The sequence below is a fragment of the Lipotes vexillifer genome, unplaced genomic scaffold (assembly GCF_000442215.2).
Source record: "Lipotes vexillifer unplaced genomic scaffold, Lipotes_vexillifer_v1.1 scaffold684, whole genome shotgun sequence".
Lineage (NCBI taxonomy): Eukaryota > Metazoa > Chordata > Mammalia > Artiodactyla > Lipotidae > Lipotes > Lipotes vexillifer.
Window position 1 is genome coordinate 22,293 of NW_006797362.1, and position 13,753 is coordinate 36,045.

The following is a 13,753-nucleotide window of genomic DNA, read 5'->3' on the forward strand; positions in this document are numbered from 1 at the left end:
GAAAGAGTGCATGCCTGATTTCTCATTCTGGTATGCAAAGTCCTCCAGGAAATGAAGGACTGGAAACCTACCTTTCCAGTTTAATCTTTCATTACCTTTTCATACATCCTATGCTTTAGCTAAATCACACAACTCACTGATCCTGGGACATAAAACATATATTCTTACCTTCATACCTGTGCCAAGCTATACCCATCATCTGAATACCTTCCCCTTTTAAAAAATTCTCTTTATCCCCCAAGACTGATCTTAAATACGATCAGTCATGCTATCTATGGTGTAGAAATGAATACAGGGTTTTCTAGTTGATAGACTGTGATTTCATGCTACCAAGCCACCTTCTGATTATGTCTTGGTTTTCTGGCCGGTAGATTTGTCAAAGGGAAAGAACTTCAGAATTTCTAGAACCATCACAGCGAATTCTCAGACTCAGTTTTCTAGTTAATTCCTGGTAGAGAGAGAATAGGTATGAGATTGCTGATGGTAGTGGGAATACTCACGTAACTAAACTTGCCCATAGGGTAACTGCATTTCTCATTGTAAAGAAATAGGTATTTTCTCTCAGAGGCAGACAAATAAGTTAGTGATGCAGTCTTGTCAACAAATGCCAAAGATGTCATAGCTCCATATCAGAGCCAAGTTTCATAATGATATGAATGCAAGTGGGAAAACTGAGTCACTGCATGACATTCCATGACAGGAATACTGAGCTCAAAATAATCTTTGCTGTAGCAGTTTTAGTAGCTGGGAATCACTGTATATTTATTATCATGTCTGGAGCTGTCTATCCATTTTACATGTACTAACTTATTTAATTTTCACAATAGTCCTATAAGTTAGGAACCCCATTTTATGAGTAATAAAACTAGAGAGGCTATGCAACCTGTCCATGGACATACAGAATGGAGGTAGCAAAGCTAGGATTCAAACTCAAGCAGCCCAGCCCCCAAACCTTCACTAACAACACTAAACTTTAGAAATTTACATTGTAAGCAAGAATTTTATTTCTGCAGCCTATCACTATCCATCACATTAATGTTGTAAATTAAATTTTTATTGGTTTTGGAGTTTCAGTTTTATGTGTTATACTATATGTTTAAAAAATTTAGAGTAGTATGAAAACACATGGTGTTTATATGTTAATATTTTTATTCATTTTTTATATATTGAAGTGGCATTCACATTAAAAAAGCAATTTAGTTAAGTGCCACTTCATTGACAAGGCCTTTCTAGATAACTGCACTAGATGTGAATGATTTACTTCCTGAATCTCCATACTATGTAACTATCTTAAAGCTCAAACTGAACTCTGTCTTATAACACTTTACATTGGACTGTAAGTAACTTAGGCTGGATCTCAACTCATCATTATAACCCCTATAGTACCTGAATAATGCTCTGAACATTTGAGTATAATAAATGCCACACGATTTCCTGAGGTTTGGCTGCAGAGTATACTCTGCAAAAGCCATAACTACACAAAGCCTGGGTGACATTTATTGATATTACACAAAGCTGAAAGGCCTAGACTCTAATAGCAGCTCTAGCTGCCAATGACTCAGTGTGTAATCTTGGTCCTCACGTGAGTTTCCTTTTGCCAGCAGGGAAGAAAGACATTGGGTGACATCAGGCAAAGGAACACAGGCCAATTATACCTTTCAACCTTCCTAGTTAATTCTAAAGGTATCCTAATGTATGAGGTCAGTTACTCTAATTGCTTAAAAAAAAAAAAAAAAAGAGGCCTTTTAGAAATGCAAAGGGAGTTTCTTTTTTAAAGAACCATTTCTCATCCTTTGCCCAAGTATGCTGGAGGTAAACCAGCTTCATAAAACAAATGATGATTCTTTTTCAATTGACAATATATCTCTCTACTCCACAGCCAAATTTGCTTTCCAATATTTTCCTTCTCTAACTGTTTTTACAGATTCCAGCTCATAATGACTAACCTCCAAGTTCTGTAGATTTTTACCCCTAAATATATGTGGAATCCATTTTCTCTTTATCACCATCCTTACTAATATAGACCAGAGGTTCTCAAAGTATGGTCCCAAGACCAGCAGCGTTAACTTGGGAACTTGTTAAAAGTGCAAATTATTAGGTCCCATCCTAGCAATCTGGTGAAGTTTGAGTTAGCTTTAACCTAAACTGCCTGAAAGTCTTCTCCACACCCAGCCTACTTAATCCATAGTCTATGCATCCACAGATTCCATCAGTGATTTTCCATTTACTGAGTAGTGATTTTTCAAATATAAGTCTGTTGACCCATTCCAAAAGATAGTGAAGTCAATCCAGTGGGTCAACACCAGTATTTAATTTTAAGTAAGTGAAATCAGAAGAAAACACAAAATATTAGAATGCATCATATATAGAATAAATAGGTATTATTTTGTTAAACTTTGCTTCAGTTATGTGTGTGTGCATGTGAGTATTTCCTATTATGGGTCATAATTCAAAATGTTTGAAAGACACTTGCCTACAGCAGTGCTTCTCAAACTTTATTCATGGGTTTACCCAAGGATCTGTTATAATGCAGATTTTTATCTGAGTAGGTCTGGGTCTGAGCAGTTTCCTGAGACTCTGCATTTGTAATCAGCTCCCAGGTGACTGCCAGATTCCTTGGACCTTACTTTTACTACCAAGAGCTATTCAACTGAGAAATTTGAGAATACTGCTAAACTTGCTACTTCAGTTTCCTTAACTCATGATATTGTAAGTTATATTAAACTTGAGATATGACAGATTTGCAACACGCTAGAAAGTTTTGCTAACTGAATGTTCAGAGTGTTGGGATTGTGGTATTCTAGTTAACCGATGGGGAGTCATACAATATTTTGCTTTAACTGTGGTTGTTATCAATCTATGAGTTTCCTATTTCTTGCCTTAGGAAAGGAGTAAACTGAGTTAAAATATGTTTTCTTGGATGATTAATAATTTTGGATTGCCTTAGGATAATCTAACATTATCTTAGGATAATGTAAGAGTTACTGGAGCACTAACTATAGGATAATACAAATACAGATGCATAAAATATAGAGAAAGAATGGGCTCAATTTAATAAGCACTGACCTCAGATTACACTCTGGATATTTTCATTTCCCCCCAAAATCTTGAAGTGAATTACAATTTTGGGGGAGGGGTCCTCTTTTTTCATTAAAGTTTAAGGAAGAAAAAAAATAGATTATCTAGCTCCAATTAATCAAGCCAAACCAAAAAAGTTATAATTCATTCACAGAGCAAATAATTTACTAGATGCTTACTTTATGCCAGCTACAGGCCTACATGCTGCGGACAGAGATGAGAAGACAAAGACTCTTCCTTAAAGGTACTTTGTCTAAAGGATTCTGTATATTTCAACGTCTCTGTAGCTGACTGGATGAGGGCTTCTGGTGGGTCTTCCCCATTGATCTAAGAGCACAGACTGGTCTTTCATTTTCTTTTAATTTTCCATGGCACCTGGCACAGTGCTCTGCAGGCCATCAAATACAATAGTTAATACATGTTGATGACTACTCACCTCTTTTATTCACCAAAATAAGAATTCTGTTTGAAGAGAATACGAAATGCAGCTGACTAATGGCCCAATCCATGCCATTCTGTTATATGATAGTTTTGGTCAAAATGGAACATTAATCTGTATCCTATAATCAGCTACATCACCCTGAAGTTATAAGTTTCATTAAACATGTAGAGTTCACTGAGAATTGACTATTCTTGACTATCTACCTCCCTTCATTTAGGTAGACACACAGGAGAAACGAGAAACGTAGATAGTTTATTTTTTTACAAAAATATAATTTCCCCAGGTTCTCTGATAACCTATATAAATATTAAAGCATTCTCACCATCACACACACATACAAATCAACTTTGGGTAAGGAGTCTCCAACCCTCATCTCAACTTCAGATCTTTTCTTCTATTGGTAATATCTGTTTTTGTTTCATGGTTGTCAGATACAACAGGGTCTTAAAAATCATTTACATTCATCCACAGTGATCACAAAAAATTAAATTTCACTTTTGATGAGAAAGGAGAAACTGCATGATTTATCATGCAGTTATTTAATTTTAGAACTTGATATTAAGATTAAAACATGGGCATTATTCAAGGAGAAATGGAAAGATTAAATTAATAGTCAATAATAACTCACCTGAAATCTAGACCACTTAATGATACTTCTATTAGTTACCCAAAATGGATATGTACTAAGGAAAGGACATATTATTAGTCTGATTATCTGGCAACAGTTAAAAGAAAGAGTTGGAGCAAATTTTACAACATGGAAAAATAACCATGTGAGGAAACTAGGGAATCCCATAAAGAATAAATGAGAATATAGGCTAATAAATAATTTAGCATCATTTTACAGAGACTCCAAAGCCAATTATAAATGAGTACTTAAGTACATCAAAGAGATAAAGTGAGCTCAAGAATAGATGGAACCATTTAATGGTTAATACCTAACAAGTTCACTTAAGGATACAGTGGGAATAGGATGGTGAGGTAATATTTCTTAAGAAACAGGATCTAGAATTTGAATTTTGGAGCAAACTCTTGGCAAGGAAACTGGAGTCAGGGAATATAGCCCTAGACAGAATAGAGAATATGCTGGCCTTTTCCTCTTGCATAAGCTCCATCTTTTTCTCTTTCTCTGTCGTCTTTTTTTCTCTGTTACCTATCTTATATTTTTGCCTTTTCTTTGCCTGGCATTTCTTCCTCTCTTCTTTCACATACTTTTTCCTTAATTGTCTAGAACATAACCTTGCATCAGTGTCGTACATATATTTGTAGTATTTTATATCTTGTAGAGATCTTTGTAATAATTCTTTTGTTTTGATAAAGTCAAGTCCTCTTTGCTAAAAATTTTAAAGACAAATGAGCTCAGTTTTTTAGATATCTACTTTTCTTTTCATGGACATTTATCTCCTACCATACTTTTTAAAAAAACTTGAGTGGCCTTCAAATAATTTCTTTTCTCTCTGAGGTGATGGCTCACATAAGAAAGGCTCCTTATCTTGGTTTGTGTCTAATAAATTCTCTCACATTGAGGCTTATGTCTTTTTGTTCCCTAATTCTACCCTTAATAGAAAAGACTAATTTCAGTTTTTATACAGAACCATACATAAACTCTATTATTAAATAACCATGCACCTTCCTGTTTAGGATAACGAACCCTCTTAGCTCCTCACTTATCTTTTAGGAGGCAATATAGTATATGGGTTAAGAGTAGAGGTTCCAAGTTCACAGACCAAGTTCTCTGCCATACACTAGTTGAATGACCTTGAGCAAGCTGTTTGACCTCACCAAGCCTCAGCTTCCTTAGCTGCAAAATAGGCATAATAATTGTACGACTTCATAGGGTTGCTACAATATTAAATAAGTTTAAAGTTCTCAGCATATTGCTTGGCATAGAGTGCTCAAGACTTTCTAACCATTCTCATTTTTCAATAATTTACCTTTAACGAAAGCTTTTTGAGTAATACGGCTCTCTTCTTAACCCCCGTATTTTTCAAGTCCCTCTTCACCACGGAGCCTAGTTCCCAGTGTTCTGGAGAGAATGCGGTTATCTGTCAAAATGTTAAACTGCATAGTTTCTAACTACATACTATACTTTAATCTTAACAACCCATTCTCAAGTTTTCCTTACTGTATTTCTTGATCCAAAAGGGCAGGGAGGAATCTTCCCAAGGAAGGAGTTGGGGGTAGGAACTAGGGTCTAGGGAGCCAGGGACAGTGAAGGAGGCGGAAGCCAGTTCTCACCGAGAGGATCTTATCACCCTCCTGGAGCCGCCCATCCAGGGCTGCAGCCCCGTTCTCTTTGATGCGGCTGACGAAGATGCCACTGTCATTGGAGACATACTGCTGATCTGTGCCACCGACGATGTTGAAGCCCAGCCCTGAGAAAATCATGGAGGAGTTGTAAAGGAGATGGGGGTGAAGAAGAAGGAAAGGGATTAGAGAAGAGGAGGAGGAGAAAGGAAAGGCCTTGTGGCAAGGGTGGGGGTTGGGGAGTGTGGGCGGGTAGGAGGTGGGGAAGTTAAGACTGTGATGTAGCTGGTGGCTAGTCATGGGCAAGGTCAATGATTAGTATCACCAACAGAGGTCAAGAGTACCGAGGGTTGCCCACTCAGACCAGGCAGGACTAAAAATACAAACACAATGATCAACATGGTTAGGTGAATATAAAAAGAAAGATCTATACTGAACTCAGTGAAAAAATAATGGTGATTCTTTTAAGATGTGCTTCTGCTCACATTTGATTTTGATTCTGTTGGTGGCATTCAGAGGCCCCAAATCTTGACTTTCCGGCTTAGAAGAAGCTATGCTTTAAACTAATCGGCAAATGAACTGTTCCTTATTTAGTGGGAGAGAGATTCTTAAACAAAACATCCCCTCAATACTTCTAACTTCAGGAGAGTTTGTGGATGGCGGTGCTTTGGAAGAAATGACCTTGGGAGTTCTTTTTTTTTTTTTTTCTCTAGTTTGAATTGAGGGGGCAGTACTGTAGGCACTGGCAGAAAACCTGGGAACGAAAAAGGTAACTTATGCTTCCTGACAGGACTAAATCACCAAATTCACTCTTCTTTTCTTTTATACCTCAAGTACAAATAACCACATCCTTGGGTACAGTGATTGCCAAGTTTTATTCACTATAGATAACCGATAACCTATTGATTAGCAACTACCCATTTCCCCCTTTTCCTAGCCCCTGGCAATTACCATTCTATTCTTCACTTCAATGTGTGATTATTCTATTCTTAACCCCTGTATTTTTCAAGTCCCTCTTCACCACGGAGCCTAGCTCCGTGAAATTCAGTTATGCAAGATGGAAATCTGATGTACACCATTGTGCCTTATAGATAACAACAGCCTTATTAGACATGTAAGAATCTGTTGAGAGTAGATCTCATTTAAGTGTTCTTACCACAATAAAATAAAATTGAATTTAAAAAAGAACAAAAATTGACTACCAAGGTAATTTTTCCATGGACCAAACACTAAGTTGTGAGAAGGACTTCATTTTACAAAATCATTTATAAAGGGATTTCATCTATGCAATAAAAAGAAATGAAAGAAAAGGGAACTTCCCTAGGGCTTTCTTTATGTCAGGTACTGTAGAATTCAAAGCCACAGTGCAAAGAGAAAGGAGATAGTTAGGAAACAACTGAAAAACAAATATCTGACGGCACAACTGGAAAAAACAGCCATAATCAGTAGCCTTCTACTGGTTTCAATAGAAAACAGATACTTAAAAAGGTGAGAGGAAAGCTTATAAGTGAACCTCACAATATTAACATAAGCAGTAGTGAATCGATCTATGATTTATGGAAACATATGGCCAAAGAATGAAGCAGCAGGAAATGTCTAATTGAAATATCATACCTCATATACAGTGTACCTATAGCTAGAGAAAGAAAAGAAGAATACATAATAGAAAGAACTTCCACCAGAAGATGACTATTTCAATTTCTTTAAAGGGTAGGGTATGAAAATCTTATATTACTAAATGGTTTCCCTCAGAAAACTCTTAATTTGAATCATAGTGGGTGGGAGGTATTGGAAAGGGGATGGGAGGTAGTTAATTTAGATCAGATGGAAAGGTAGGTGGACCTTGACTATAAAAGGCTTTGAAATAACTTTAAGACTGTGACAGGTTTGAGCAAGGTGGTTGAAGCCAACCAGCCTCTCTCACTACTGGAAAAAACTATCTGGAGAAAATCTTTCAATGAAATCCAACATCCTCACCAAACACTAGAGCTGCCTCTGGAGATCCTGGGAACAGGAAGTATGTGTTAAGCAGCTGAATGCAACATAGTAATTAGGAAGAAAAGGGACTCTGCTACTGGTTATTTAAAGCTACAGAACAGTGATTAAAAAAGGAGAGTGGGGCTTCCCTGGTGGCGCAGTGGTTGAGAGTCCGCCTGCCGATGCGGGGGGGCACGGTTTCGTGACGCGGTCCGGGAAGATCCCACATGCCGCGGAGCGGCTGGGCCCGTGAGCCATGGCCGCTGAGCCTGCGCGTCCGGAGCCTGTGCTCCGCAATGGGAGAGGCCACAACAGTGAGAGGCCCGTGTACCGCCAAAAAGAAAAAAACCCTGTACCTTGTGCTCAGAAGTCCAACTACCCAAGACTGCCATGCTGGAAAGACCACAAGTGTAGGCACACAGGTTAACAGTCCCAGCTGAGCATGGCCTTCCAGCCTTCTTAACCAGAGTGACAGACATGCCAATAAAGCTGCCTAGGATTCTCCAGTCCAGACCACCTGCTAGCAAAGACTAACCAATGACCTTTGTCGATGCTTCATATAAGAGAAGACTTGCCAAGACAAAAAAAAAAAAAAGGAGAGTGGATGGTGACCTAAATTGGAAGGAAATCCAAAACAGAGGGGCTATGTATAGCTGATTCATTTTGCTGTACAGTAGAAACTAACAGAACATTGTAAAGCAACTATACTCCAATAAAAATTAAAAAGAAAAAAAAGGAGAGTGGAAAAAAATCTTACCAAAATTTTCTATAAACAAACAAGTGTAGTCTACTCCCCCCATCACATTATATAGGCATGTTTATAACCATGCTTATTGCTACTTCAATTGTAAATGAACCACACCAATTAATACGAGACCTTCTGGACTGACATGAAGTTCCCTTCTACGGTTACAACATTTACAAACTGAACTTATCTATAATTTGAAGCATCGCTGCAATAAATGGGAGTCGCCGAAGAACTGAGTAGCAACACTACCAGTTTAAACCTGGGCCCCATGGATACCTACGTAATCCTCAGTCCACTTATTCATTAAAAATTATTGATCATTTACTGTGTGTCAGGCACTGCATTATATTGTGAGGAAAACATAAAGCTAAACTGGACAGTCCCTGCTTTAACAACAAATTTATCCTTTAGTCCCTTTTAGATTCTGCAGAAGTCAATTAAAGTCAGAAGACCTGGCTACAAATTCAACTCCGTAACTTACCTGGTATGCGGACTAAAACAAGTCAGTGTATCTCTGATCCTCAGCTGCTTCTTCTGTAACGTAAGGATTATAAATTCTGTCCTCTCTACCTCAAAAGGTAGTTGTTAGCATCCAATAACATAAAATCTGAAAAAATCCTTTATAAACTATGTAGTGCTTGCTATATGGAGTAACTGCACTAACAGTAGTTGTCAATAAACTAGTAGTGCTTGCGACAACCCCAAACTAGACAGTCTGATGGAGAAAGGATGAATAAATATAAATGTGAAAAGTCTTGAAATACAGGAAGACAGAGAGATTAAAAAGTCCACCCACCTATTAATAAGACAAGAATGGACTGGAACTCAAACATTGAAATTAAGGATGTCTCTTACCTGTGACCCACACATCTCCCTCATGAGTAATTTCTAGCAATGGTGGTATTTAAAATATGCAGTAACCAGGCCAGCACATGCACCAACCAGATGCCAGCTAGAAACAACCAGAAGGGGAAGGGGTATGCCAGTATATAACTGCTGATTATTGGCTACATCCTAGGAAAATCTTCTATAAATAGGGTGGATCACATATCTTGGTTTGTCTGGGAGACTTGATATACACCTGTTGTCTCTGTAATTAAAATAGTCCCCTTCAATGTCAAAAGCATCTCAGTTTGGACCAATCTGATCATCCTATCAAGGGTAATGTAAGAATATGTTAATTGCCGCATGTTTTGTGGTATTGAGGAACTGATGGTAATTTAGGTATTCATTCTTTGGGGCACGGGTCCCCAACCCCCAGGCCGTGGACTGGTAGTGGTCCATGGTCTGTTAGGAAACAGGCCACACAGCAGGAGGTGAGCGGCAGGTAAGCGAGCAAAGCTTCACCTGCCGCTCCCCATCACTTGCGTTACCACCTGAACCATCCCCCCACCACCATCTGTGGAAAAACTGTCTTCCACGAAACCGGTCCCTGGTGCCAAAAAGTTGGGGGATCGCTGCTTTGGGGAACAGGTAACTGAGAGATAATTAAAATTCAGAAGCACTGAATAATCATACACAAAGTAACAGAGTTTTAAAATGTAATGTTGGTATTAATAGTATAAAATCTTCTTAAAAACACATTCATGCAGAACAGTATTACCTATTTACAAAAATGCATGCATATTTAAGGACATGTAAAGACACATTATCTGTGAGGGAAGGATACAGGGTGAGGTTTAGGGATGAAAGGTAAAAATAAAACCAAAGAGGGACCTTGCACGTACTGATGAGGACAATGTATTATGGAGCTGAAGAGTATAATTAATTCAGTTATTGGCATCTACTATCCAAAAGGGGTTGAAGGGAGAGGGAGAAAGAAAAAGACGGGGGCTCAATAGACTTTTTAAAAAAGTGAGTGAATGAAAACGTACTCCATAGTGAACCCTGGTTATAATGTGCCAATAAATTTTTAAAATGTGGCAAGATTAAAATGGATTGCTTGGCCTCTAATTTGGAAGAGAAGTCTAAACACAAAAAAGTACAGATGGCATAAGAATGACACCATCATAGGACTGGGAGAGAAAGAAAATGTGCTTAGTATAAGAGCCCTGTAAAATTAAACAAGACATGCCGTCTTGTGGACTCCTCCTGTCTCCAGGTCTGGATCTTGAGCTTGCTGACAAATAAGAGCAGCAACAGCAGCAGCAACAACTAATATTTATTAAGCGTTTAATATGTACCAGGTACTATGCTAGGTACTCTATGTACATTATCTCATTTAGTCTTCTCAACAAACACATGAAGTGTTTATCACTCACATTTTACAGGTGAATTTAAAAAGTGAGGCAGGAAGAGATTAAGTAACTTTATAAAAGGTCACACAGTTAACTCTTTGCAAAGCCCAGACACTAAGTTAGCATGTTTGATTGCTAAGTGTAAGTTTTAAACCATTTTGCTATACTGTATCTTTGTAGAAAATATGAACAACTGCTTTAGAAAAAAGCCTGCGAAGTCAACTTGTTTTGGAGCTGGCTTGAATAAGCAATGCTGGGATAATCCTTGTAGAACATCCTCAGGGATAATATATTCCAGAGGAAGAACTGGTCATTCTAGAGTTCTGTCACCTTAGTCAGGGTCCCTATTACTTACTATCATGATAGAGAAGGAAAAATCCTTCATTTCCTTCAGATTCTTCTCTTTAAAATCTAAAGGTTATAAAGTAAAAGAGCAGTGTTTCACAATCTGTTATTCTGGAAAAAATAATTCATTAAAATGAAACAAAACAGTCCATTAACCCCAATGATGATAGCCACTGTTGAGTTATGAACACTAGATTGACAAACACTCTACTTTCCCCCTATCTACCTGCAGGGTTTTTCTATCCCAAGATAATCTCACTAATTTTCCCTAGACACCAGTCAAGCTCAATTGGTCACACAACCCACTATTCATCTAATTATTTTGTGGTAAAATATATGTAACACAAAATCAAGCACCACTGGACAAACAACTTACTGTTTGTTTAGAGGTAAAATATATGCAACATAATATTTAACACTTTAACCATTTTAAAGTGTATGATTCAGTGGCATTAAGTACATTCACAATGTTGTGCAACCATCACCACTATCCATATCCAGAACTTTTTCATCATACCAAATAGAAATTCTATATACATTAAACAATAACTCCTCGCTCCTCCCTCCCCCAGCCCCTGGTAACCTCTATTATACTTTCTGTCGCTACGAGTTTGCCTATTCTATATACCTCATATAAATGGAATTATAAAATATTTGTTCTTTGTGTCTTGCTTATTTCACTTAGCATAATATCTTCCAGGTTCATCCATGTTGTAACAGGTATCAGAATTTCATTCCTTTTAAAGGCTGAATAATATTCCATTGCATGTACATACTACATTTTGTTTAGTCAACTGTCAATAGACATTTGGTTGTTTCAACATTTTTGCTATTGTGAATAATGCTGCTATGAACACTGGTGTACAAGTGTCTGTTTGAGTTCCTGTTTTCAATTCTTTTTGGTGTATATCTGGAATTGAATTGCTGGATCACATGGTAATTCTGTTTAACAATTTGAGGAACTGCCCAACTGTTTTCTACAGCAGCTGTACCACGTTTTAAATTCCAAAAAGCATTGCCCAAGGTTCCAATTTCTCCACATCCTCATCAATGTTTGTCATCTTCATTTTGGGGTGGGTTTTGGATAGTAGTCATTCTGATGAATGTGAAGCGGTATCTCACTGTGGTTTTGATTTGGATTTCCCAAAGGCTAGTGATGCCGAACATCTTTACATGAGCTTATTGCCCATTTATATATTTTTGAAGAAATGTCTCTTCAAGTTCTTTGCTTATTTTTGAATCTGGTTGTTTTGTTGTTGTTGAGTTGTAAGAGTTCTTTATATATTCTGGGTGTTAATCCATTATCAGATATATGGTTTGCAAATATCTTCTCCCATTCTGTGGGTTATCTTTAACTCTCTTTATAGCATCTTTTGAGTCATAAAATTATTAATTTTGGTAAAACCCAATTAATCTTTTTTCTTTTGTGCCTGTGCATTTGGTGTCATATCAAAAAAATCATCACTGAATCCAATGTCATGAAAAAATTTCCCTATCTTTTCTTCTAGGAGTTTTAATCTTAGCTCTCATATTCAGGTGTTTGATGCACTTTTAGTTAATTTTTGTATATGATGGAGGGCAAGGATCCAAATTCATTCTTTTCCATGTGGATATCCAGTTTTCCCAACATCACTTGTTGAAAAGACTGTCTTTCCCCTCACTGAATGGTCTTGGTACCCTTTCAAAAATCATTTGGCCATTTATGAGAGGGCTTATTTCTGGGCTCTCTATTCTGTTCCACAGCTCTATATATCTGTCCTTATGTCAGTACCACACTGTTTTGAATACTGCAGTTTTGTACAAGTTTTGAAATCAGGATGTTGTGAGTCCCTCAACTTTGTTGCTTGTTTTCAAGATTACTCTGGCTATCAGGGAGTCCTTTGAGATTTCATATGAGTTTTAGGATGGGGTTTTCTATTTCTGCAAAAAGGCAGATGAGATTTTGATAAAGATTGCACTGAGTCTGCAGATCGCTTTGGATAGTACTGTCACCTTGATGATATTAACTCTTCTAATCTGTGAACGTGGAATGTATTTCCACTTATTCACACCTTTAATTTCTTTCAGCCAAATTCTGTAGTTTTCAATGTACAAGCATGCCTTTAATTTCTTTTAGCCAAATTTTGTAGTTTTCAATGTACAAGTTTTTGTCTCCTTGGTTACATTTATTTATGAGTATTTTATTATTTTTGATGCTATTGTAAATGGAAATGTTTACTTAACATCCTTTTCAGATTGCTCATGTATAGAAACTCAACTAATTTTATGTGTTGATTTTGTATCTTGCAACTTTGCTAAGTTTATGATTAATTCTAAGTTTTTTTGGTGGAACCTTTAGAGTTTTCTACATATAAGATTGTATCATTTGTGAACAGAGACCATTTACTTCTTCCTTTCCAATTTGTACGCCTTTGATTTCTTTTTCTTGCCTAACTGTTCTGGATAGAATTTCCAACACTATGTTGAATAGAAGTGGTGAAAGCAAGCATACTTGTCTTGTTCCTGATCTTAGAAGAAAAGCTTTCAACCTTACATCATTGACTACGATGTACCCATATATGGATTCTTCATATATGACCTTTACATGTTGAGGAAGTTCCTTCTATTCCTAGTTTACTGAGTGTTTTTAATGTGGAAAGGTGTTGAATTTTCTCAAATCCTTTTTCTGTATATTGAGAT

At 37.1% G+C, this 13,753-nt stretch overlaps 1 protein-coding gene across 1 annotated transcript in view; it reads right to left on the reverse strand.

Moving 5' to 3' along the window:
• The window catches only part of SYNJ2BP (synaptojanin 2 binding protein), a 36,648-nt gene that overhangs the window by 6,457 nt on the left and 16,438 nt on the right, over nucleotides 1-13,753 (reverse strand). Inside the window, exon 2 of the mRNA XM_007469288.1 lies at nucleotides 5,759-5,895. Coding sequence (XP_007469350.1) covers nucleotides 5,759-5,895 — 137 coding nt within the window. The remainder of the gene's footprint in view (nucleotides 1-5,758; nucleotides 5,896-13,753) is intronic.